This window comes from Mycotypha africana, assembly GCF_025528875.1.
Source record: "Mycotypha africana strain NRRL 2978 chromosome Unknown BDF20scaffold_5, whole genome shotgun sequence".
Taxonomy (NCBI): domain Eukaryota; kingdom Fungi; phylum Mucoromycota; class Mucoromycetes; order Mucorales; family Mycotyphaceae; genus Mycotypha; species Mycotypha africana.
In genome coordinates this window covers 1,457,097-1,482,026 of record NW_026515729.1, presented here as the reverse complement: position 1 = coordinate 1,482,026, position 24,930 = coordinate 1,457,097, and the positions used below count along the sequence as shown (strand labels likewise).

At 39.0% G+C, this 24,930-nt stretch overlaps 12 protein-coding genes across 12 annotated transcripts; 5 read left to right on the top strand and 7 right to left on the bottom strand.

The window, feature by feature from the left end:
- Positions 1–2: 2 nt before the first annotated feature.
- On the bottom strand, positions 3–2,216 carry BDF20DRAFT_517641 (uncharacterized protein). Its single transcript, XM_053075647.1, has 8 exons — positions 2,175–2,216; positions 1,764–2,104; positions 1,560–1,663; positions 1,449–1,464; positions 1,328–1,397; positions 1,016–1,253; positions 623–917; positions 3–467 (listed from the first exon to the last, which is right to left on the bottom strand). The coding sequence occupies exons 2-8, from the start codon at positions 1,876–1,878 to the stop codon at positions 262–264; spliced, it is 1,044 nt and encodes a 347-aa protein (XP_052936518.1). The 5' UTR covers positions 1,879–2,104; positions 2,175–2,216; the 3' UTR covers positions 3–261.
- On the bottom strand, positions 2,079–3,856 carry BDF20DRAFT_518100 (uncharacterized protein). The gene is made up of 5 exons (XM_053075651.1): positions 3,588–3,856; positions 3,378–3,501; positions 2,547–2,751; positions 2,344–2,446; positions 2,079–2,236 (listed from the first exon to the last, which is right to left on the bottom strand). The coding sequence occupies exons 1-5, from the start codon at positions 3,714–3,716 to the stop codon at positions 2,171–2,173; spliced, it is 627 nt and encodes a 208-aa protein (XP_052936517.1). The 5' UTR covers positions 3,717–3,856; the 3' UTR covers positions 2,079–2,170.
- Positions 3,857–4,066: 210 nt separating this feature from the next.
- On the bottom strand, positions 4,067–4,813 carry BDF20DRAFT_870361 (uncharacterized protein). The gene has a single exon (XM_053081046.1). It carries the CDS (start codon positions 4,631–4,633, stop codon positions 4,136–4,138), a length of 498 nt encoding a protein of 165 aa, XP_052936516.1. The 5' UTR covers positions 4,634–4,813; the 3' UTR covers positions 4,067–4,135.
- Positions 4,814–6,524: 1,711 nt separating this feature from the next.
- On the top strand, positions 6,525–7,652 carry BDF20DRAFT_517135 (uncharacterized protein). Its single transcript, XM_053075645.1, has one exon. It carries the CDS (start codon positions 6,755–6,757, stop codon positions 7,580–7,582), a length of 828 nt encoding a protein of 275 aa, XP_052936515.1. The 5' UTR covers positions 6,525–6,754; the 3' UTR covers positions 7,583–7,652.
- Positions 7,653–8,209: 557 nt separating this feature from the next.
- On the bottom strand, positions 8,210–9,822 carry BDF20DRAFT_820249 (camp-dependent protein kinase 9; the record flags this gene model as incomplete). Its single annotated transcript, XM_053077524.1, has 6 exons — positions 8,210–8,422; positions 8,494–8,647; positions 8,743–8,862; positions 8,945–9,208; positions 9,309–9,477; positions 9,615–9,822. 6 exons carry the CDS (start codon positions 9,820–9,822, stop codon positions 8,210–8,212), a joined length of 1,128 nt encoding a protein of 375 aa, XP_052936514.1.
- Positions 9,823–11,196: 1,374 nt separating this feature from the next.
- BDF20DRAFT_835572 (uncharacterized protein) lies at positions 11,197–12,184 on the top strand (the record flags this gene model as incomplete). Its single annotated transcript, XM_053078852.1, has 2 exons — positions 11,197–11,667; positions 11,759–12,184. The coding sequence occupies 2 exons, from the start codon at positions 11,197–11,199 to the stop codon at positions 12,182–12,184; spliced, it is 897 nt and encodes a 298-aa protein (XP_052936513.1).
- Positions 12,185–14,077: 1,893 nt separating this feature from the next.
- Positions 14,078–14,623, top strand: BDF20DRAFT_800700 (uncharacterized protein; the record flags this gene model as incomplete). Its single annotated transcript, XM_053076370.1, has 1 exon — positions 14,078–14,623. A coding segment is annotated over one exon (546 nt), but the record flags the coding sequence as incomplete, so codon positions are not given.
- A 456-nt stretch (positions 14,624–15,079) lies between these two features.
- Positions 15,080–15,692, bottom strand: BDF20DRAFT_835570 (uncharacterized protein; the record flags this gene model as incomplete). The annotated part of the gene is made up of 3 exons (XM_053078851.1): positions 15,080–15,259; positions 15,344–15,449; positions 15,532–15,692. 3 exons carry the CDS (start codon positions 15,690–15,692, stop codon positions 15,080–15,082), a joined length of 447 nt encoding a protein of 148 aa, XP_052936511.1.
- Positions 15,693–17,002: 1,310 nt separating this feature from the next.
- Positions 17,003–19,698, bottom strand: BDF20DRAFT_913124 (uncharacterized protein; the record flags this gene model as incomplete). Its single annotated transcript, XM_053084031.1, has 8 exons — positions 17,003–17,975; positions 18,069–18,195; positions 18,264–18,476; positions 18,587–18,646; positions 18,714–18,869; positions 18,950–18,956; positions 19,062–19,119; positions 19,223–19,698. The coding sequence occupies 8 exons, from the start codon at positions 19,696–19,698 to the stop codon at positions 17,003–17,005; spliced, it is 2,070 nt and encodes a 689-aa protein (XP_052936510.1).
- A 1,306-nt stretch (positions 19,699–21,004) lies between these two features.
- BDF20DRAFT_801372 (S-adenosyl-L-methionine-dependent methyltransferase) lies at positions 21,005–21,346 on the top strand (the record flags this gene model as incomplete). The annotated part of the gene is made up of 1 exon (XM_053076390.1): positions 21,005–21,346. A coding segment is annotated over one exon (342 nt), but the record flags the coding sequence as incomplete, so codon positions are not given.
- A 101-nt stretch (positions 21,347–21,447) lies between these two features.
- On the top strand, positions 21,448–21,981 carry BDF20DRAFT_820350 (uncharacterized protein; the record flags this gene model as incomplete). Its single annotated transcript, XM_053077537.1, has 1 exon — positions 21,448–21,981. The coding sequence occupies one exon, from the start codon at positions 21,448–21,450 to the stop codon at positions 21,979–21,981; it is 534 nt and encodes a 177-aa protein (XP_052936508.1).
- Positions 21,982–22,278: 297 nt separating this feature from the next.
- BDF20DRAFT_906141 (kinase-like domain-containing protein) lies at positions 22,279–23,872 on the bottom strand (the record flags this gene model as incomplete). The annotated part of the gene is made up of 5 exons (XM_053083239.1): positions 22,279–22,754; positions 22,824–23,229; positions 23,321–23,469; positions 23,569–23,679; positions 23,755–23,872. 5 exons carry the CDS (start codon positions 23,870–23,872, stop codon positions 22,279–22,281), a joined length of 1,260 nt encoding a protein of 419 aa, XP_052936507.1.
- Between the last annotated feature and the right edge of the window lie 1,058 nt (positions 23,873–24,930).

The window sequence follows — 24,930 nt, the reverse complement described above, 5'->3', positions numbered from 1 at the left end:
CTTCAAGATGAATAAAGGTTTACAAACTGGTTTCTCTTTTGGTTTTTATTCCTTTGTTCTCATCATTAGACTCCTTTTTTTTTTTTTTTTTTTTCTTCATTTGTAAATAGATACTTTGTGTATCGTGTTTCTTTTTGTTACATTCTTTATCATTGAATGATAGCAAGGAAGATGGCGATAGTATCATAAAAATGGAGATGATCATCCAAGTCAATTATGTAAAGTTTGAATGTATAAGCTGTAACGCTTTGTGTTGGTATTTTATCTAACAAACACAGTGAATAGAAGCACAAAGTCCTCATGAACATCATCATCCGCCACTTCCTTTGCTCGAATTGATTTTCTTAGCTCTTTCAGTTGCTCCTTGGTTTGTGTTGACTCGTTCACCTTTTCCATGGCGTCCAAAATTTTCTTTGAAAACGCTGCAGCCTTTTGACTTTTAGACCAGAAATGTGCCGTGTCGAAAGCTTACACGTAAAAAAAAAAAAAAAAAAAAAAAAAAAAACCAAAAAATACAGAAAACGTGTCAGTGATGATGACATGCATGGGCGCCCTCCTCTCCTGTTATGTGGCTTTTTAAGCCTACCTTCTTCGGCTTCCATTACATATTGCAGTATTTTACTTAATCGAGACTTTTTCAAGGGTCTCTCCTTTGCCATGGTTAATGCAAACAATACTTTTGCATACGCTAGATTCACTTCTGCTATCAAAGTTCTGTCTTGGGTCAATACTACTTTGGAAAAAATGCGCTCCAGCGAATTTTTGGCTTGTCGAAGATTGCGTTTCTTTTGAGATCGAGTGAATATACCAGCAAGCTTGATGGTGGCCCAATAATAAACAAGAACAAAGGAGCTTTGTTTTGCATTTTCCAAAGCGGCGATGAGGGCATGTTTAGCGCGTTCAAATTGATGTAGTCTCTAGAAAAAAGATAAAAAAGAAGGCGGTTAACTGACATTTTGTTTACGGTGACAGTAAAAAAAGAGGGGGATAAGGGAAACAGAGTATGCCTATATACCAAGTAAATAGCGGCTGCGTAAACCAAACGCTTGCAATGAGTAACATAATCACCTCGATTTGTTATGTACTCCAGACGTTTCAGTTGTTCGAGAGCTTTATCAAATTCGTTCTCTACTGTATACTGTCTCACAAGATCAAAGAAGCTCTCACTACTCTGATCACCCGTGTCCTTAGAACCGTGCTCTGTAGAAAGAGCGTCGTTTGTACTTGGTTTGTCGTAACACCAAAAAACGGCACTAAGTAGAGTAAAGGCATGATAAAAAGGCACGAGCGACGATCCCCGCTGTTACAAACAAAAAGTTCTTTTTACCTTTCCAATTCTTTTTGCTCGCTTGTACATACTTTGGTATGCTTGTATTCGGATAATCGGCCACTCGTCTCTATAAATTTTTCAGCAAACTTGTCCATGACAGCACGCGATTCAGATATACCTTTTTGATATCTCAACTTTTTTTTTTTTTTTTTTTTTTTTTTTTTTTTTTGGTTTGGAAAAAGTCAACATTTCGTTTTCTTCCTTTTTTTTTTTTTATCTGAAGGATTACCTTCCTGGCTCTCATCAAAACCGTGGCTCGAATATCATTCAGTGCGTCCAGTTCTTGAGATTTCTCTGCCAACTGCAGATAAGTTTCTGACAATACCTCGTTACCTAGAGAGCATGCGACATACACACATGGAAAGAAAAAGCAGAATTTCAAAATGAGCGTGCTTTGGTCCTCCAATCTAGGGGACGCTTCTCCACGGCTTACCATATTGCATCCAAAGTGCAGTCGCGAGTAAAGCTTGCGAACGTTGTGTATATTCTAACGCATACATGAAAGAATGAATCATGCTTGCATACCAAAGTCTAAATACATGATCCATAGATCTCTGACATAAAGAGAGAGAGAGAGAGAGAGAGAGAGAGAGGGTTAGGCAATGGATGCTTGGGTCGATGGATCCATTTATCCAACTTTATACTTTCATGTTCACGCTTACCGTTCTCCTTAGTTTTGTAACTTTGGTCAAAGCTTTAAGATAAAGTAGATAATTGTCAGTACAATTCGGATTTTGTTCAGTTGTGCTCGTATTCAGACAAAGTTCAGCCCAGCTATGAACATGTAGAGAAACCGTTAGAAACAATGTATTATCGAGCGTCCTACGGGATGATGCGTATTTACTGTATCACTTCTTGCATAAAGACATCGTCGTTTTGTCGCGATTGACACAGGTTCATTAGATACTGGGGGGGGTGGATGGGAAATAAAAAAAAAAAAAAAATAGGAGCGTAGTATGTGAGTGAGAACGAGTGAGAAAAGAGTGATATCTATTTGGTATATAGAGTTTTACCATTTTGGCATCCTTGAAACGGTCAAATTTGTACTCCAAGATGGCACGACCCATCAAATCATAGGGAGGATCTGAAGAAAAAGTCTTGACTTTTGAAAATAGTCTGAAGAAGGGCCCATGCGTGGAGGTTTCGTCAAGGTTAGTGTGAGATGAGAGGTGATGATAAGGGGGTTGGGGAACATTGTGTGTTAGGGTGAACTTACACATGGTCATCTTCTGTTCGGTCGCTTTTTACGATGGATTTGTTGTGATGTTCTATCGCTCGATCATAGTCACGGAAGCGTGCATAGTTCAAGGAGAACACTGTATGGATTTCTGGCATAGAAGGCAACTCTTTCTCCAGCCGTACTAGAAATCGATGGAGCTCATCGGCTGGAATGGCGCACTCGTCAGTTTTGTCCAAGTGATCTGCTTGGTAAAGTAAGAATGTTTTGACGTTATAATCTGATATCCAGCCTCCAGAAAAAGGAATATCATAGAATCTCTGCTCGTCCGCCTGGCTTTGTTCTAGCAAACGGTCTCCTTCGTAGTGTAGTAGATATTCGTTATAGGCCGTTTGTATATCGTTCAGATAGTTCCTGCCCAAATCGCTGGAAGAGCGTATATATTCAAGTCGACACTTTCTGAGAAATAAACCATATACACTGCCACTGTCGAGCACGATATGATCCGCTTCACAGTTATGTTTCTAAAAAAAAAAGTCCAAAGCAAAAGAGGGATGGTGGGGGGGGGGAAAGATAACCCAGGCGTTGGTTTTGATATCATGGTAATGACATGTTTATCCAATTTTTTTACTTTACATCATCATTGCTGTCAATATAGTTACCAAGCTCTAGAGGACGGGAAATAGGACATGGATGAATACAGTTGAAGCACGATCTTTTCTCCTATGGACATATTTACCCGTTAAGAAGAGATCCAATTGATATGGGTTGTCAAGAGTGTTTAACTTTAAATTGAATTTTCCGTAGGGAGGGGTCAGTGAACGCGGCCAATGGACAAGCTTCATGGGAGGACAAAGGCACGTACCTCACTACTAAGATCATGGAGGAATTCTTCCACGATCAACTCATCAGCTTCACCCGCCTTGACACGCATTTTGTAAAATAGTTGCTTCAAAGAAAGTTCTGTACAGGTTTGTTGAATTTTTGATTCGTCCTAACGTTTCGGTTGTTTGCGAAGGGAATGTTCAACAACAGAGGACGAGTGTCCATGGACAAAATCTGGATTGAGGAACAACTTACCACGATGCATTGCAAGGTGAATTGAACCAAGAAAGGAATCAATCGTGGATCGACATTGAATTTACAGAAGCGTCTTACTAGAACCAGCAATACAATTCTGAAGGGCGTAAGGAACTTTACGTGAAGCATAAAAGGATCATGGAACAAGCAAGGAAAGGAAATAAAGAGGGGAAGCAAAAGACACGTTCATGCATTTTTTTTATTTTTTTTCTTTGTCCGATATTTCGAAAAAGCACTCCTAAAAACACGTGTTTTCATAGAAAAGTAGTTTAATCATTCGCAACTTGAATGGAAAGTGTCAACTTTAACTATCTGATGTATTCAACCACCATCTATCTTTTTTAATAAGGGTGTACAAATATATATTTCAACAAGTGGTTTTACGACGACATACAATTTATAGGATATAGAATAGGTAAAGTGATTAGTGATAGAGTATACAGTTATAAATAATAGAGAGATTCAATGACGCAACTAAAGGGAGGATATACAAAAAAAAAAGGGGAGGGGGAGGGGGAGGATCAAACGTAGTTTTGCATGCACATTCTTTAAACGGAACAAGCAGGGCACTTTCCGTCAGTTGCAGCGGATTTGGGTATCAAGCCATGCTTCTGGCATTTATAGTAGCAACGGGTACAGTACTCATCAAAGCCTTTTACTAAGGACCGATTACAACCAGAACAACTGACTCTACAGTTATCACAGGACCAGCTATCGTCATTGGAGAGAATGATACCACAACTACAGCGCGTCTCCATATCCAATTCATCATCCTCATCCTCTTCTTCTTCTTCTTCTTCTGCTTCCGTGACTTCCTCTGTATCATCACACAGAGAAGCGTCATGATTCATGTTGTAGATATTAGGCAAAGACTGATACAGAGCAGACAGCAGATTTCTGTCTTTGCTGGTGAAGCACGAAAATAGTTGATCTGGCGATGGCCAGTGGGCACACAACTTTTCAGTCATACTACGCTGTCCGACTTGTTTTTGAACGTAAAAGTTGTAATAAAAGGACAAAAGCGAGTAGTATAAGAAATGTGTCATGATGTTGAAAGAAGAAGGTATGGCTTGCTGATCCCTTTTAAAGACAAGGTTTTTCCACCTTTTTTATAGTTTTGACATAGAAAGTCAGACAGTGCCCTGATTTTTGACACCTTTTTAACATAAAGTATTTTTTGTCATGTTTCCACTCCCGATCAGAAACCGTTGTTTCTATGCACGTCGTTCGCTTTTCCCTCTGATCTTTTTTTATTGTTTCACTCGATTTTAAAGAGATTTTCAATTGAATTTGAAAAAAAAGAAAAAAAAAAGATATCCTCATCTTACATTGGGAAAAGAGAGTGACTGAGAGAAGAAAAGAGCAAATAGATGCCCTTTTACGGATGTGTTGACACCTATGCCAGATAGGAGACAACCTGATGAAAACTGGCTGTCTTGATGCTAGAAAGAGGTCTTGTACATTTTTTGATGAAAAAAAAGTATTTTTACTCTCTCAGGGGAACATCGCGAGACGTTACCGGATAATCTAAAAACTTCTATCCTGCCCCACTTAAACCCCTCTTCCTTTTTTCTCTAATTTCAGTTATAGACGTTATTAACAAAATAGAGATGACTCAGTTTGAAAAAGATAACCACTATCTTTGCTGTAAAAAAAAAATAAAAAATAAAATAAAATAAACCAGCAAACATACAGATGCAAGAAAGTCCAGTCACGTTTTTCCTTTAGGAAAACAAAGAAAAAAAAGAAAAACCCTTGGAAAGGAAAAAAGCTAAGCAAATGTCTATCCATGTAGTTTATGATCATCGTCCTTTGTTTCGACAGAGATAAGGCATCTCTGGTATAGGGCACGCGATGCGTCTGTTGTTGCTCTGCTTTAAGGTAGGTTTGAAGGTTGTACAGAAAATAAAGTAGGACATGAAAATAGGAACTGCATGCTAGGCACGCACAGACGTATAAACGAATTATTTCTGTGCAAGATAACCAAATTGACTAAATTTTTTTTTTTTTTTTTTTAATTTTTTAAACCTACATTTTATGCATACACAGTTTTATATTTTATCTGAAATTGAGTTGAAAGAATTCAATTGGAGAAAAAAAAAATAAAAAGATTGTTGTTAAAAGCAAAAAGTTTAAAATTTTGGGATCCATATTTGTACATATTATATATGGAAAAGTCTGTCCATGCAAGGGATAAATTGAGACGCACAGCTTTTCAAGAAGGAGATCCTTTTTTTTGGCTGGTTATCAAAAGCGGGAAACGGATTTCCTTTTGCTTTTGCCAATCCAACCACGCTTTTATTGGATTACTAAAAGGAAAAACCAAGACAAAAAAAAAAAAAAAATCAAATATAATGGGTAGAAAAAAGATAGTATGAGGGGGGAAAGACCGTGCTTTGTGAATGAAAAAAAAAAAAAAAAAGAGTCCATACTCGTCTATGGAAAAGCAGCCTTGAATCCGTTGAATAAACAAGTGTTACCCTGCAAAATTCAAAAAGTATGACTTTTTGTGCAATTAAGCTTTTGCTGATAAAAAAGAGGAGGCGGGGTGTGCTCTCTCTCATCGAGCCATGCATCCATTCATTCACATGAAACGACATTGGGCGTCATTGGTATTTTTCCGTTCAGTACCCGGCTTTGTAGACAGACCGCACACTGAGGATAGTCTCGTCCACTGCCAGCAAAGGCCCAATGTTTCGTAAACGTACTGTGCACATCCGTGGTAGGAAGGAGGATACAAAAAGTTCATTCAACCTACCAGACACACACGCAGGCATGCACGCACACAAGCAACACAAGCATGCATGGATGCATGCATGCATGCATGCACATCTGGAAAGAATTGTCCAGTGAAGAAATGAATTTGTAACAATAGCAAGTTCATCACAGACATCCAAGTGTAACCCACGCATCAAAATCGAGTTTGGCACCTTGTCTTTTTTTTTTATATTGATTACACAAACTTGAAGGAGAGCTTGGGTTTCTATTGTCCCCCTCCTCTCCTCTCCCCGTAAATGACATGCGTTCAACACGCGATATAGGATCATCGACCTGAAGCGGAGTTATAAACTTGAAGGGATAAAAAAAAAGTTTATTTTATCGTTCCTCTATAAAAAGAGGAGAGCCCCAAAGAGACAGTTTTCTCTAGACAGTGTTCTACTACAACCATGTTTGATATCGATTTTCCTCCTGCTTCAACCACATCCAAGCTTTCAGCCTGTCCAACTGAAAAGATACCACAGACCACCGATTGGATTTATCAAGATTTCTTGTCGACCGTCCTTACTGGAGACCATGCAACAGCCACTCTCTTGCCTCCTTTCACCCGTCTGTTTCCGCATGAACAGTCCAACTTGCCTTACTATAAAGAACAAGTATTGGAACAGCAACATAGCTTATTCAAGCACTTGCACCACTACCGAGACAATGAGGAGGAGGAGGAGGAAGAAGAGGAGGAGGATCATTTTACGGTGAGCAGTATCCATTCCGATGACGACACAGATCTTGACGCGTCTGATAGTGAAGATCCCTCCGAAACGACAGGCCGCCGTCCGACGTCCGTTTGGGATGATGACTCCATACTAGAGGAGACGATACCGCCTGTCCTTATTGAATCCAACATTTCTTCCTCCGCTTCCAGCTCAACCTGTACTTTCACTTCAACAACTTCAACAACAACAACGAAAGAGGGACCCTCGACAGTCCATGGAAAGGTCCTCCCAGATAAAAACGACCATGTATTATGCACCACCCATGTAACGAAAAGAAAGTCAAACTCCTCTCTCCATTCCTTTAAATCCATGATGAATGACGTGTTGTTTCCTCGTCATAAGAAATCAAAAACAAGCCATCCCGTCGTCGTCGTCGCCGCAGCCGCCTCCTCCTCGCCAGTGACGCAAGAACATCCACCCTATGCCCTTAAGAAAAAATCAGCGCCCATGGCAAAGACAATGTCGCGAAAACTGTTTTACTATCTAAAGCATCATCGTGCCTGAGTCCCCCCCCCCTCTTGACAGTCATCTTTCCTTTTTTCATATACCATCATTGTAGTTTACTACATTCATTATGTACAACCCTCTACATCACTTTTTTAATCTCTATTTATGACCAACATCATGGACTTTCTGGAAAAGTTTCATTTTTTACATTTTTCATCATCCCATGCGACGCTCATGTCATGTCGTAATAAAACTCGATTGTTTTTTGATATGGCATCTGACTTTTTAAGGAAATTTTTTATCTTTTTTAAAAAACAAACAGTTGTATGTTCTGCAGTGAAATGAGGGAAATTAAAAAAGAAGCCCCCTTTCAACCCCGATCTTATAAGTAGACAACATTCCAGAAACTGGGGACTTGCCTCAGTGAAAAGAGGAGCCATTTCTTTTCTTTTTCTTTTTTTTTGGGTAAGGGGTAATTGTATGATTCGATTTGGGTGAGGAGAAAAAGCGCCCCTGTTCCTTCTTTTATGTGCAATTCAGATAAAATAAAAGGGTGATTATGATCATGAGGAGGATGAGTATGATGATTATACGTATGCCAGTTAAATTTGTCGTAAAAAAGAAATGAAATATTAAATAGAGTGGATAGGGAGGGTATGAAATAAAGATGGTTTCTTTTTTTTTTTATGAAAATCCGATAAAAAGATCTTTATAAGGGTCTTTGGCGTCGTATGGATTCGAGTCTGGATCAAAGCTTTCTGGATACTTTTCAAAATTACTTGTATCTCCTGGATGAGGATAGTGAGGTATAATAGGCGCGCGTACGTTCTTTTCCAATAATCCTATCCAATCCACTCCTCTAAACCATTTGTGTCGCTTCACATCTTCTGAACCGCCCTAAAGGAATACTACATGAGTCGACTCTCTCTCTCTCTCTCGGGTGCGTTTCGGCGGGGGGGGTGGCTTACCTTTAAATTCCCTAACCGTTTTGTTCTGTCACTCACTAAAAGACGTTTCAGCAGATCTTTGGCTAATGGATCGAAATGCGCTGTAAACTGTACTTTTCCCATTAAAATCTTTTCATAAATGCCAAACGAATTGTCGTCAAAGAAAGGAGGATATCTTTTTATACATGACAGCCAAGAGGTGAATTAAAAAAAAAAACAAAAAAACGCATTTTTGTCCTTGTTGCTTTGAGTTTTCTGTTGTGAGCTTACCCTGCCAACATTTCAAAGATAAGTATACCCAACGCCCACCAATCCACTGCTTTACCATGGCCTTTGCTTTGTATGATCTCAGGAGCAAGATATTCTGGCGTACCACATAAAGTCCACGTTCTAAAAAGAAGAAGGATGTGAGAGCCATTAGGATAAGAGAGAGATTTAAAAAAATGTTGTTAAAACGCCCCCCCCCCCTTACCTATCCACTACTTTTTTTGCAAAGCCAAAATCAGTGATCTTGATATGACCTTGATAATCAATAAGTAAATTTTCAGGTTTCAAATCACGATAAATGATATCCTTTGAATGCAAATATTCAATCGCCAGGACTATTTCCGATGCATAGAATCTTGTCATATCATTTGTAAACCTTCCTGCTTTTCTTAAATGAGTAAATAACTCGCCGCCTACCACATATTCAAGTAGCATATACAAATGGGTGCTGTCCTGAAAGGTACAGAAACTAATTTTTTTTTTTTTTTTTTTGTCATTGTGTTAGCATGAACACGTCTGAACAAAGCCACAACCCCCACCTCCGCATTCTATCATCATCAAAACCTTACAGATCCACAATGAATGGAAATCGAACAGAGGCCAAGATTTGCTTTTCTGACAACAAATGCTCTACTTGCTTCAATCTCACTACTTCAGACTTTTTCAGCACTTTCATGGCATAGTATTTGTTGGACGGTATGAATCTTGAGAGATACACTCTACCAAAAGTGCCCGTACCTAAGGTAGGGTGGTGAAGAAAGGGAGAGGAGAATACAAAAAAAAGATCAAAAAAAAGGGGGGGGCAACAGTGAACGACTCGTACTTTTATATATATATATATATATATATATATATTTTTTTTTAATTCTATTTACCCAAGGTGTCTTGTAATTCGAAATCTTTGACAGTAAAACTAGGTCTTTCCACATAGACAGGTGGTTTATGATGGTAGTAATGTAATTTTGCTTGTTGTTGCTGTTGATAAGGTGTTGGCATCATGATGGGTAGAGGTAAATTGGCCAAAGGATGATTGGATGGAAAAGGTGAAGTGGGTGTAGTATGTGTCGTTGTAGCATGATTCATGTCGATACAAGGTGCCTTTTTAAGATAAGGGTTGGTATTTTTAGTGTTGAGATGCATTGTTCCTGTAGCAGCAGCTGTTGTGTTTCTGGATAGAGTAGTCGTCAGCAAATCCTTTTTCATACTCGTCCTTTTAGCACTGCTCAGAGTAGTAGGATGATGATGATGATGAGGATGAGGGTGAAGCAAAGTGGTAGAAGGAGCCGTCGTAGTCGTCGTAGTCGTACTCGTTGGTGTCGTTGTCAATGTGGCTGTGGCTGTTCTTTCCATTTTGCTGTCAGCTATGTAGAGTAGAGTATATGTATATATGGATGTGATAAGGAATAGAAAAAAAAAAAAGCAATTTTTTTTTCTTTTTTTTTGTTTTTTCTTTTTTATCGAAATGCAAATATCTCGGTCTCCTTTATTTTTGAAAAAAAGAAAAAGAAAAACAGAAGGAAAAAAAAATAAAAAAAAGGGGGGAGGGGAATAGAGCAGGAATAATAGACAAGTTATGGTGTGAACAACACTAAATCACTATAAAAAAAATTAATTGATGTAAAAAAAAAAAAAAAAAAAAAAAAAAAAAAAAAAAAAAAAAAAGCTAAATTTTTTGTGATACAATGTTACTTTTTTTTTTCTTTTTTTTTTTTTTGCTTTTACCATCTGTCCTTATTGTACAATTTGTACATGGATACAGAACATGGTCTCGTTTTGCTTTTTATCCATTCCGTTGATTCAGGGTGATATACAAAGGAGAGATAGGAATTCTTGTACAAAAACTCATCTTGTCATTGAACCGACGACCCTCCCCTCCCCACTATGTCATCTCGATGATCATGATGATTGTTTGCATTGCAGCAATAAAAAACACGGGCAATGGCCCTCATTTTACTGTGGAAACCGATGACGCGTTTTTATACATACATATTCACTATGATTGATTTCAATAGATTTAGCATTAAAAATTTAAAAGTCCCCCACCCGCTTCCTGTGTGCATTATATTTTTTTTGTGGGGATGAAACTGCATGAAATAATAACTCATGTCAGCTGACACCGGTCATTGGCCATTTTTTTAACCTTTCTCGTTAAAAACTATCAAAATAAATTATGCCAGCTTTTAAACCATCCAATGCAATACAACAAAAAACCAGCTTTCTTTTTTTCATTGTTTCCAGCATTAGTCACCTGCTCGTCATTCCACACATCAGTCACCACTCTGAAAGAAAAGGTAATTCTCGCTACTCCATGGACCCATGGCCACCATGGCAAGAAAACAGATGGTCAAAAGTGATGGATGTGCTTATTCCATTCTGACAAATGAATAGTAAAACGTCCCCCCCCACGTGAAATCAAGATTGAAGAGAAAGAAAAAGCATCATTAAAGAAAGCAGTCCATGGATCCGACATTTGATATGAAGCGAATAGAAAAAGAAATCTATGCAATACAAAAGGCAGCCACCCTATCTTCTCCAGAGGACAAGAGGAGTAGTTGTCAGGATGTAACAGCCATACCACCGGCTCCTCCTCCTCCTCTTCCGCCTTTGATGGATGAAGACGATCCTTTCAATAAATTTTGGGGAATGATTGAACCCATGATGGAAAAGCTACCTGTCATTGACGACAACACCTTGAACCAAAACAATCCTATCCATTATGATACAACGCTGAATGATAGCGTCACTGAGCATATCAAAAGAGAAATGGCAGACATAGCGGATGGCTTCTTTTCCAATCCTGACCCACAGAAACAACTTGAGTCCAAGAACGACGACGATGGACAGCATAAAAAGAGCCCAAAAGAGGAGAATGAAGCGTTAAAAGAGCAAATGTCAATCATTAAAAATCAAATACGAGACTTGGAAAAGGTAAGAAAGACAAAAAAAAGGATGCAGGCACGGGTATCATTGAAAATAAAGAAAAAACCCCCTTCCCCCACTCAAAACCCACGATTCCCAGAAATCAGTGGATAGCACCGTGTTGAAAAGTAGTATTGTTCAATTCAAAAATGATATTCAAAAACAAGCCCTTCGCATTCTTCAAGAAAATCAAGAAACAGCTGCCATGAGCATGACACGTTCTGCCTCTGCCACTTCGCCTACGCACAACATCAGAAATACACGTCCTCCTCCTCATGGGAATAGCCATCTCGTGACTGCCACCACAGCGGCTGGAGGAGGAGCAAGCACGGCCGAGATTGTCAATCGCATCAAGGAATTAGAGGACATGAACCGAACACTCAGATTACAAAACAAGAAACAAGAGCATCTCATGGCAAAGTATAAAGAAAGATGGGAAAAGCTAAAGGAAGGAGCAAGAAAGCGACACCCCTCACAACCATTGCAGCCACAACAGTCGCAGCCACAGTCACAGCAGCCATCGTAGTGCGCAGTGAGCCTTCACTGTCAACCCATGGCGAAAATGATACCTTCTTTTCAGGACAAGAAAGATCTAGACTTATCTAGTAGACTACGACTTGAACTTTATATCTTCCTTCTATTTTTAGAACTCTGTAAGAAAAGTAATATTAAACTTTTCTGATCATGATAGTTTCAGAGAAATGAGGCAGGGATAAACTTAGATGAGACGCCACAGACGCGACGACGTGAGCGCGTATTGTGACAGCAGAGAGAAAAGCACGGCCATCATCAGAGTCAATGACATTCGTCTCGTCAGTCCAGCTTGAGTACTTCTTTCCCAAATCTTCGAGAGTAAGTCGTCACATCAAGAGGAAAGAGGTGCATGTTCAACTTTTATTGTTCAAACCTATTGTCTTTCAAGCTATATTCAAGCTCTCCTTTCATAACATTGGGGTTGGGAACTGCGTTTTTGTTAGGAAAAGCTTGCAAAATCCAGGCACCACTTTTTATGTTTAAAACCTGGTTTTTTTTTTCTGCACAACCAAAAAAGGCAAGACAGTTTTCCGATCATTGGAGAAAGAGCAGAGGGGTGTTGGGTCGACAAAAAAAAAAAAAAAAAAAAAAAAAAAAAAAGGGAATCCATCAGAATAGAATTCCGACATTGGTTTGTTTGTTTGCATTTTGTCAGCATTTGACTGTCGATGATTGGCGCGTCATCCTAACCGTGTGCGTATTAGAAAATAACAACCCTACCGAAATATGTATTCTCTAACAATATATCTTTGTTTCCACGTACATTTGAATATACAACAGCATTTTATTCCAAACTCAGTTAAACAAAAATTGACAAAACAGCAAGCAAATATAAAATAAAACGTTGTGTCTATGGCTCATTCCAAGCAACACCTATTTATAGTATCTCATCATATTTTTAGAGCAAACCCCTTGGTTATCATACTCTGTCTAATTAAACAAGATGAAATCTGAATCATGTCCTTTGCTGCTTTCTATGATTGCTTTCATATCTAAAAAATGCACTTTGAGAGTCGCGGGTTTCGAACTGGGTTCGTGTTCATTTGACTCAAAATTCATCGAAAGAAGAAGAAGCACAGGGGACGACATCACAGAACAAGTTCTCTTGGGAAGATTCCCCACCCCCAAAGATGCATTTTTTTTAATAGGCGATACATAGTAGTTATAGAAACAAACAAGTGATTCGCCCAGTTGAACTGACACACATCTATTTTTGACATGGAGATAGTCTACACTTGAACTACGTTTCTTTTTCCCTCATTTGAATTGCAAAATGTGTCTATGTATCATCCATTGAACAGATGCTGTATGCTCATGGCTAGGTTGATCCGAACGTGAGCGTCTGATCGATAAAAAGAACAGCGTAGAACCCTTATAGAATAATGATGTTTGGTTTAACCTCCTTTTGCTCAACCAGGAGGACTGTGTGTGACTGAATGTAAAATCTTGTAAAATAAAAAAAAAACCAGGAAAAACTATATTTATCCAACCCTGTGGCGCCTACCAATGTCAACCATTTTTTTGACTGGATCGGCCCTTGATATCTGTAGGGTGTATAGGTAGGCACTTTATCCTGAAAGGGGACATTTGAATCAGTGTAGCCAATGATCATCTTTACTGCGCGTTGTCTGCTGTTCTGGGAACTCCCAACCCAATCTGTATATCAGCCGTGTTGCTAAACCTATAAGAGAGCAGACGCTATTCTGTACATAGGTTTCAAGCTGATTCTTTACGTCGCTTTTCCTCTTTTCCTCTAAATTTCTACTACCCCTCCTCTGGTTCATCCATGAAGCCAATCTTACTCTTTACTGTTGCTCTTTTCCTTTCTTACTGCTCGCTCACCCTCGCGGCTCCCTTTGAAAAGAAGAACGCGTTAAGTCTTTTATTGGAGAAATGCCATGAATCTGCTAAACTTACACAGTACTGGATACCCAAGGAAGGCGAATACGATTTAGGCAGCAACGGCCAACCAATCAAGTTGACAGGCGCCAAAGTCAAGGCGCTTAAAACAAACGAGGGTAAGCTCATCGCCAAGGTAGCGCCCAACACCTACACCGCGTTCCAAATGGAAGGCAGCGGGCTACTTCAAGACGGTCGCTTGATCAACTTGGCTGAACACAAGAACGCTTTCATGGTGCTCGATCGTTCCAAGACGCCCTTCGGTATCGGCCCCCATGGTCAATCGTTGGTTCCGTGGATCAGTGTTGCCGCGAACGATATTGACATTGGCACCCATTTGTACATTAAGCAACTGGACGGCGTCACCTTACCAAATGGTTTAAAGCACAATGGTTGTGTTCGCGTGGACGATGAAGGTTGGAGTTTCAACGGCTGCCATATCGACTTTTTTGTTTTACAATACAAGGCCTTTGAAGAATTAGTCGATATTTTGCCCGAAACAGTATCCGTCGTCGAAAAACAGTGTACCCTCAAGGATTATGTCAACGACAAAGTCTTGGCTTGGGCCGAGCTATAAAAGACTGTCCCTTATGTCTCTGTTTTGTCAATTTTCAAAAGAGTAATCATAGATTCATTATCTGTTATCTTTTACCTCTATTCTTCATCATCATGATCAATTCACTCCATTTTTACCTTTAGCATCTACTGCCATGTATCCTCTTTCCTATATACGTATACTCAGTAATCCTCCTTGTAACATAGTATCTATCTTTCATATCTCCCGCAACAAGAAAAAAGATTTTGTATTTTTATTATTCAATCATTACTATTTCTTTGCGTCCTTATTAAATTATAATAAATTATTCATCATGTAGGGGTGGATGAAAGATCTAACTTTTATCGGATGGACTTGTGAAATCACCAAAAAAGATACAAAACCCCCCCCTCCCTCCCAAACAAAGAATGCGTGGTCGCGCTTCATAACTATTTATTGATAGCCAGCTTGGTTGTCTACTCTGTATTTGAGAGGATAAGGTGTACCATCAGGATTGAATACTTCAAAAAAATGGTTACTCAGGTATCCAGATCCTTGAAAGTTGATCCAACCACCGCCAGGCATAGAGATGACCAAGGGATCATAATCCGCCTTACCATACCACTTTCGTACCTGGTAAAAAGGGGTCAACGAGGGAAACAGTTACTCTTTTCTGCCATTTTGATCATAACCGACAATCTGTACAAAAATACCTACCACTAATTGGATCTCTTCATCTTTGTTTTGGCTTCGGACACAATCCGGGTTGGTGTATGCACAGCAAGCCTTTTCGCCTTGATTCAGGTGATAATTGGCGAAACGTCTAACCATAGTTTGTACGTTAACATAGAAAAAAAACAAAAACAAACAAAGGATAAAGTCCCTTCATCACTAGATAAACTTACTTGAAATAATTTGGACCAGCATTCAACGGAGCTTGTCGAACCCATAGATAAGTTTTTCTACCATCAGGTCCATCCCCAATATTGTTGTAGATACAGAACGCAAAAGTAGACGACGCGAAGAAAGTAGTGACGAACAGGATGAAAATGGCAGCAACCTTCATTTCTATTATTTTTTTGTCGTTAGGTTTTTTTACAAAGGATGGTAACGGGGAAGGCAGTGATTAAGGAAAGAGGATACTGTTGCTTCTAAAGGTTTGTTGTTGATATTGATAAAGCGGACGAGAAATGGAATTGGTCTTTATATATACCTGAGAAGCCTTCACTTTCTTTGTCCTCGTTGCTGCCACGAGTCATCGTTATTTTGGTTGTCCTCGATAATGAATTGAGTTGTGAACATTTGTTTGTTTCCAACCCACGTCAAGGATGAAAAAACTTGGCTGTTTATTAAGAGAAGGTGGGAGACAAGTCGTGATGTATGATCAGAACAAAAGGCAAAAGTAATAACCATGCATTCAACTCACGAATTTGGCCAATGAAATTGCAGGATTCAAACAAAAAGAAAACAAAACTCCTGAACTTGTAAGCAAGATGAACGCAGAAAAACACGTTCAAATTCAGTTGAATAGCAAGTTAACTTACAAAATGATCGTTGCGAACCACATCTTATTTGTGTGTAAAGCAACCCAATTGACTCTTTCTTCATTCTTCACAGCAGTGTTTGTTTTGCACCCCTCCACACCTGCCCACCCACCCCTCCCCCAATCACGTTATTCTAGAATTATTTTTCCGTGTTGTTTAAAAACTGCTTTCCGACTCTGACGCTAATATGACGAGTGCCAATGTTTCTAAACGTCAGACGCGCATTTGTAAATAAAACAATATTCAGGCACATTATTAAAATTGTTAAACATATTAGCTATGCGTTTATTAAAGAATGGCTATCCATCAGTTTTTTTCTTTTCAAGCTTTCTCCCCTTTAAAGATTGAAAACATGAATTATGACATTATGGAGTACAAAGACTCTCATTTAGGTTGGGTTTTTCTATTTTTTTTATTTTTTTTTTTTAGGTATTGACGGGTAAGAACGGACGAATAGGGAGAACCAATTTGCCCTTCTGTTTTGCTTTGAAGCTCCTCGCTCGTAAGCGACTTTTTGGTTTTTTTCTACAAGCCAATGAGCAGATAACAGTTAAATGCAAGATACGTGGGTTAGTTGCACACTGCAGTCGCTTCTACTCATTGAACATACTCATCATTGCGGCGCGGAGACGAATACATTCCTCGGAAAAAGACTCGTATTTATTTGAGATGATTAGCGTAAAGTTCAAGACGATATAGAGACAACAAGGAAAATAAGATAGTGGCAGCAACAATATTAAAGAAGAAGAACATAAAATGAATAAAATTAACTGGGGGGGGCGTATTAAGTGTGCGTAAAGTCGAATGAGTGTTCATCGACAGGACGCTGTATCTAATCTCTTATAGTCAAGTTCTTGGGTCCAGTATAATTGTACTTTTCTCTCCAAAGGTCAGACACCTTACGGGCATGACCCAAATCAGTACCGCTCAACACTTCCAAGTTCGACAGACCACCATCCTCTTTGTGTTGAGCCAGCTCTTGGTTTTGAGTCAGTTCAATAAACATATGTAACCAAGACATAGCGTTCCACACCGTGAAATATTCTTCGGTTACCAATTTCCGTGCGTTTTCGCTCATTTCAGCGCGTAGTTGAGGTTCTTTGAAAAGTCTATAGAGGCAATCAGCTACCTGTTCTACCTCGCCGATGGGTACCAAAAAGCCATCCTTATTGCGGCGGATCTGTAAGGGGATACCGCCTGCTTCGTAAGCAACGACGGGAATTCCCTTGAAGAGGGCCTCTGTTACCTTGACTTCGAAACCTTCACGGTGAGATAATTGAAGAGCCACATAAGCACCTCGCAAAATCATATTCAACAATTGATCGGATGCCGGAAGTCGAACGGCAATGACGTCGCTGGCAATCGTGGCAAACTTGGGAGATTCCAGCATGTCCATGACTTGTTCAAAGATAACAGTGCCATCAGGGTCATCAATACTGCCATGGCCGCAAACGACGAGCTGAGGTATGCGAGCATCGCTAAATTCACTGTCCATCTTCAGACGCAAAAGACGGTAGGCTTCAAGCACGTCTGGAATACCTTTTGAGGGATCGAAACGAGCGACTTGCACAATGTACGGTCTTAGCCAGTCTACCTCGTTGACGCCCAAATCCATACAGATACGGTTGAAGACGGATTGATAATAAGTGATACACCAGTCTGTCAATGGCTTGTTGAGACCATCCAAAGGATCCGTGGAAGCTGGTAATAACACAGTATTACGGGTAGGAACCGCAGGCGGGATGAACCCTTGGATAGGATGAGCAACAAAGAGGTCAGCGTGTTTGATAAATTGCCACAAGAAACTAAAGGGGGGGGGAGGGAAAGTTCATTAGCCCTTCCGCTCTTCATGGTAACTTGCCTGCAGACAAAAGTATCAACCCCAGCAACTCACTTACTTCCAAGTATTCGCAGTAGAGCCTTCAGGCTCGTTTTCAATCAAATCAGCTCTAATTTCGATATGAGATCTAAAGATGATTCTAGTATTGGGCGCATGTTTACGGATATGAGGAATAATACCACAAACTAAAAGAAACAGTATACAAGAGTCAGTGACAGCAAACCTTCCCTTTTTGTTTTCTGTATCACTTTACCTTGCGGATCATCAATGACAATAACATCAGAGTTCTTGATAGGACCATTCGGATCTAGCCAGAATCGGTTGGCATTTTCGTTAGACCAGTCAATAAAGGTCTGTTTATCTTCTTCTGTCAAGCGAACATCAGCAGGAGCAACACCTTGAAGAACGTTATGGAATTTTCTCTTTGTAATATCAAAGACTTCGGGCTTTGGTCTGGCCACATACCCTATTTGTTAAGTGGGTTTTAGAATAGAATAAGCAAAGTTAGAGTTAAAAAAGGTATCTGGCCAATAACCAATACGGCCTCGGGAAAAAGTATTTTTCCAAAAGACTTACAGTGGACATCTACACCATTCAAATGAAGAAATCGGAGAAGAGCATGACGCATCAAGGCCACTATGAAAAAAAAAAAAAAAAATTAGCCAAGAAGTCTATGGTGAATGTTCAAGTTACAACTCTTTACCTCCGCCTCCTTGGGGAGTTGAGTTGAAAAATGAAACTTTTAATTTCTTTCCCTTGAAGGTCTTGACCATTTCCTGGAAAACATCCCACGTCTCTTTACATACAGTTTCCTCATAATCAATGAGGCTGACCATACGAATGATATGGTTGAAATCGACTAAAGGGGAATGCGACATGAGTACAATTAGCGCCTGGATTCTTTGATAGAGCTCTTCTTTTTGATTCGTTTTATCTTACCTTCAACCTATAGTTTAGGTTGTTTCAATAAGCAATGTGATATCATCAAACAGAAAGATAAGCGTCAATTTAAAAACTGTGCAACGAACCCAAGTGAAGGCTACAAACGTACCTCATGTCTGTATCCTACGGAAATACGAGGAAGATTGCCAGGATATTTAGGACTCAACCTAGAGGAGTGAGCTTCATGAGTATAGGATCTGTTTCTCATTCATTTTGCCGCTCAGCTTCTTGCTGTTTCCTTTAATCACTACATCAAGTAGAATACTTTACCACATGACGGCTTTTCTGACAGCAGCGCTTGCGCGTTCATCGGGTGAACTGCCATGAGTCATAACACGGAAAGGAATAGCGTCCAATTCGCGCCAATAATCCGACATAGTAGAAATTTCTTCAATGTCAATAAATCCTTCTTGGCCTTTGATAAACTCGCTTGCAATATCATAAGAGCAAGCGACTAGTTGGACTTTATAGTTTTGTGCCATCGCAAAGAGTTGAACAACACCATGAAGCTTGGTAAAGGCTTCAATAATAATCTCTTTGGCGGATTTGGAAGCCTCGTGGCGTTTCAGAGGACCTTCGTAGTAATCAGTACAATACATACCGTCATTGACGGAAAGAGCGTAGTAACTAGTGCGGTCTTCACGTATTTCAATGTCGATACCAAGATAAACGGGAAGAGGAACGTGAGCCGTCGAGAAGCGACGCGAAGTACGTCTGCACGGAGCTCTAGTAGGGTTAGGAGGCATGATAGATAGCTTATTGTTCTAATAATATGTATTTAAAAGGTTATAAAAAAGATAAAAAAGGAAGCGAGAAAATTCAAAGTATATAACACATACTGTCAAAAAAAAAAGGCTTGTGCTTTTTTATACTGTATATGATGTAATGGATCGGGACGACAGCTGCCATTATAAAACAGAAAATTGGCATAATCTGCATGAATTTTTGTTTGGCGGAAATCCAATTTACAAAAAGGCTCCACACCACCCCCCCACCACATGAATTCTAAGAAGGTCATCATTGAAAGGAAAAGAATAGATAGAAAATGGAAAAATATAGTGACAAAAAAAGCACTAGCTTTTTCGATCATCCCCCCATCTTCTTTCTTCCATCTATTTTTGCAAATTGTCATTGCATCCTTCTGTTTTATTGTCAATTACCCTTCTTTATTTTCTATCGCATACAAAACACTTTATGGGCGCTATACAGTCATCACAAAACAGCAAGCCGAAACGACCCCTTTCAAGAAGCTCCTTCCGCAACCAACCAAGCAATCATGAGCCACTATTCACGTCCATCACCAATGAATATGACGGAGAAGGAAAGAAGCCGCCAAAGTCACGGGAAAACCAAGAGCGGCAGAGGCCGTCCCTTCTCAATAAGAAATTGATGACGAGAAGGAAAACAAAAGACATAACGGCAGAGTATGATAGTGTCAGCAAAAGACCAGCAGCAACATATTCATCTGTATCACCCATACTTTCAACGGACGATGATGTTGAACATAAAATAAATTACAACAGGGATATCATTGAGTTTCATGGTAGAAGTTATCCAGCTAGGGGTAAACACAAGTATATTCTACCCATTGACGACCAAGAACAAGATAGGCTTATACAAGTTGTAAGTATAGCAGTAGTAACAATCGAATTATTATCAGAAGATTAATGCCTTCTTTACTACTCCCATTCATGTTTGACAACTATGACCGTTTCTTCGAAAAAGCATTTTCTGTATAAATATCTTTTCGATACCAATTTCTTAGCACCCGTAAAGGATTTATTATCTGTCAATTTATCTATATCCTCGTCGCTTTCTTCGCGCAGAGGAACGTTAACAGACTTGCATTTACGACGTTGCTCTACTGGCAGTAGAAAAAGTCCAGAGCAACAATATATCATCAACAGTGGTGACATTTGCATTAACCACAGATACAATTTTATGATGCTTGACCAGCAACAACAGCACCAGCAACAAAAAAAAGATCCGATGATAGATCCTCTAGATATTAGCCTGCCAAACCTGGATTGGTATTCTGATACGTCACCCAAAGTATTGGATATTGCTTGTGGCAATGGCATTTGGATAATGGAAATGGCTACAGATTTCCCAGACAGTCAATTTTTCGGTATTGATATCAATACAAACTACCCAAAAACAATTAAACCGCCAAACACCAACTTTCTACAATGGGACATACTCAATTCAAAAGGTGTTCCCTTCCCGAATGAATATTTTGATTACATCTTTATGCGACAGGTATATACATGCTTTTCTGCAGAGGATTGGAAAACCGTGATGATGGAAGTAAAGCGATTGTTGAAACCAGGCGGTTACGTCGAGTTTCGTGATCTCGATCCGATAATACACAATCAGGGGCCTTTCACCTCCGAAATATTGAAAAGCTGTAAGCTATATAAACACAATGTCTCGCTGCAAAGAATAATAGTGCTGAGCGGGAAATATCCTATTCTATCTATGTAGTTCCAAGATTGATGAAGGAGAATTATGGAGTTGACGTTCGCTGGGCAAAGAACATGCTTGATACATTATATGATGTAGGCAATATGACGGATGTGCATCAACAAGTCATCCCTCTTCGCTTTGGAGCGTTGCCCGCCTCAGATCCCGTAGGACACATGATTTTGAGGTCGCTGAGACTAGGGCTGGAAAACTATAGGCTCTTTTACGAAAAGCATCAAGACCTACGAAAAGACGTCGACTTTGACATCGCGATTGACACTATGTTGCAAGAGGCCGTTGATTACGATTCTTATATGGAGTATGTTTGTTGCTGGGCGAGAAAGCCACTGTTCGAAACGATCGATATTGCACAAACAAATGTCAGAAGATACTCAAGTGGACTCCTTATTCTCAATAACATTCACAATCACTCTCACGATGTCAACAAAATGATTTTGCAGGATTTGAATAACAAAGACGGCGACAATTCTCATGATGGCGATATTATACATGAAGAGAATGTAACTGATATAAATCAATTTGTCGAAGGCTTTTATGAGGATTAGCTCCACAGTGTAAAAACATTTACCTCTAGATCATCTTTGTACATATATTAAATGATACCACACACTTAATTTATTTTACACCAAAATATATATCCCCTTTTTTGACTAATTTATACATTATCAGTTCACTGTTATCCATTGCAAAGTACTTCTATAGAGTAGTTTTATTGAGTCACAACGTCAAGTCCTCAATTGTCTATAAGTATACGCAAATCCTTATCGTATTCGGACGGGTTCGAAACGGCCCCAAAAAAGGCCAGATCTCTTTTTTATTGTTTTTGTATCTATTCTTAAAGATCATGAACAAAATCCACATGTAACAAATGATACAAGTTGTTGCCAAAAAGACTTCTTTCTCAATGTAGTTTGCTCAGCAAAATCAGTTTGTTGTAAATTACGATGGTCATGTGTCGGAGCAGCAGTAGTTGCAGCAGCGGCAGGTGGTTGAGTGCGATTGTATTGACTATGGTTATTCATCGTCGCTTCGTGTCGAAGGGGTTGTTGATGGGAAGGTTGTTGTTGTGCTGCTGTGGTAGGATTACGCGTAGCTCTCGCTGTTTGTTGTTTTTGTGACTGATGGTGACCTATAGAACGTCGTGTTTTATCTGCTATTAGTCCCTTTCCATTATTCAGTAGCATCCAATCATAAACCCCGTCGTCGCGTTCACCATGGTTTTTCAAGACTTTTGTAAACAGATCTCGTAAAAAGTCATAGTCTGGTGTCTCTTCGAACCCTAGCTTTCTAACATATTGAAGGTAGATACCAAACTCCTCTATAAAAAGCCGTTAGGAAACTGCAACATTGAAAAAGGCGGGAGCAGCACGTTTCGCATTTGATTTACCTGGAAATCCTGCACATAGATCTTTTATAGATGTGGTCTGCTTTTTTTCACCAATCTTTTCATACTTCTGCTTATTTGTTGCTGCTTTGAGCCCTTGCCATGGTAAAGACCCTCTTAGAAAATACATGAATACGTGGCCTAAAGATTCTAAATCGTCCCGTCTTGATTGTTCTCTGCCTAGATGTGTATTGATACTCATGTATCTCGCCGTGCCTGACAAACTTTTTCGCTCACGGTAAGGAATATGCTGCTTTGTCTTGGGGTCTCTGTATTGTTTCGCCATGCCAAAATCGATCATATACACAGTATTGGCTTCCGAAGTAGTCTGTTTTCCAATTAAGAAATTATCGGGTTTTATATCACGGTAAATGAGGTTATGTTCATGCACGCTTTGGACTCTAGTAATCTAAAGAGGAAGAAAAGAAAAAGAGAAAGAATAGGACTCGATAAATAACTTGTCCAGCTGAAGCCCAGCATCCCCTTGTAGTTCCCATTACCATATTCCTTGCCAATGTGGCGACTGTTTTAATACTGAATTTTCTTGAGCAAGTATCAAAGAGGTCCTCTAAACTGGGTCCCAAGAGATCAATGACTAAAATATTATGTAAGCCTTCCTGACCAAAGTAATAAGCATTTGGTATACCAGCTATATACATAATATATAAATTCAAGAAGAGGAAAATTAGATCTTGTACTAGCAATTTGTCCAAATGAGATAATTCACCCATGCTATATGACAACTTACGGGTTCCTGATAGAATTTTGTAAGTTCTATATTCATCTCTTAATTGAGGTGCATCTGATTTGCGAGGTTCGAATTTTATAGCCACTTGCTGGTTATTCAATAAATTGGTGCCTACAGTATTTGTCCGAGTTCAGTTATATTCGTCTTTGTAACGGTTATACCATAATATATTTTTAATAATTCTACCTTCATATATAATACCGAAACTTCCCTCGCCTAGTTTACGACCAACCTTATAATGAACACCTACGACATTACTGCCATTGCTGTTGCCGGTAGTTGAGTGAGAATTGGTTGTTGCCATGATTTACGAACGAAGTAAGTAAATATTTAATTTAATGTATGTCTTGTTTAAGAATAAAGAACTGAAAAGAAAAAGAACAGTGTGCGCTGTATTACAAAATGGTATATGTATAAATATTAAGAAAGGTGCTTATTATTAGTTGAATAGAACGAACGCATCCACAGACGCATCCACAAAGACAAAAGGACTAAAGAACAAAGAATAGTATATATGTAATGTAAAAGGAAAAAGCTGAATAAAAGAAGGTTTAAAAATAAAACAATGGAGTTTTCAAAGAATACAAATTTTCAAAATTAAAAAAAAAAAAAATCGAGGCCGTGAAAGCAAGTAACATTTTCGTGTGTACGTCTTTTCTTTATTCACTACTTTTTTCCATTGTGGTCTTTGATGTTTCAATAAACTACGACAATGGGGGCATTTTTGATGTACGTAATGCACTTGAAAACGTTAACTTTATGCACACACAATACAACAATTCGCATTCTTCGATATTTTTTTTTTTTTTTTTTTTTTTCCGAGCTTTTGGACTTTTTTATAGATTTTTCACGTTGTTTTTTTTTTGAATGTTTTAAAAAAAGGCACAGGTCCTTTCGCCAGTTTAATCAGAGTCGATCCTTTTTCTTTCTCTACAAATATGGAAACTTGGATCTAAGTAAACTTTGTGACAAAGTAATTCATGCCTTAAACGCGCTTAGATGTTGAATCCTTCGTTTTTCAGTACAGTATGTAAGCTCTTTTATTCTGCCAACGGATTAAAAATAGATTTTGTAGTTCAGGCTTAGACCCTCGACCATGTAAAACCTGTAAGTCTGAAAACAAATTAGGCATTTGTAACAGCGAGTCTTACGGGAGAGCTTCTTTGTGCAGCCTTAACCATTCGTCCATTGTCAATGTATTCAACAACAGGTCAGATACTTATTCAATCTAACCTTCTGATTTTTTAACAGATACGTTTATTGCATTCTGGCCATTGAAAAAGGTCTATAAATAGACAATTTCATATGTACACGTTAAAGATGCTTTTCTCATTGACACTGACAGCTGCGAATCTGTTGTAT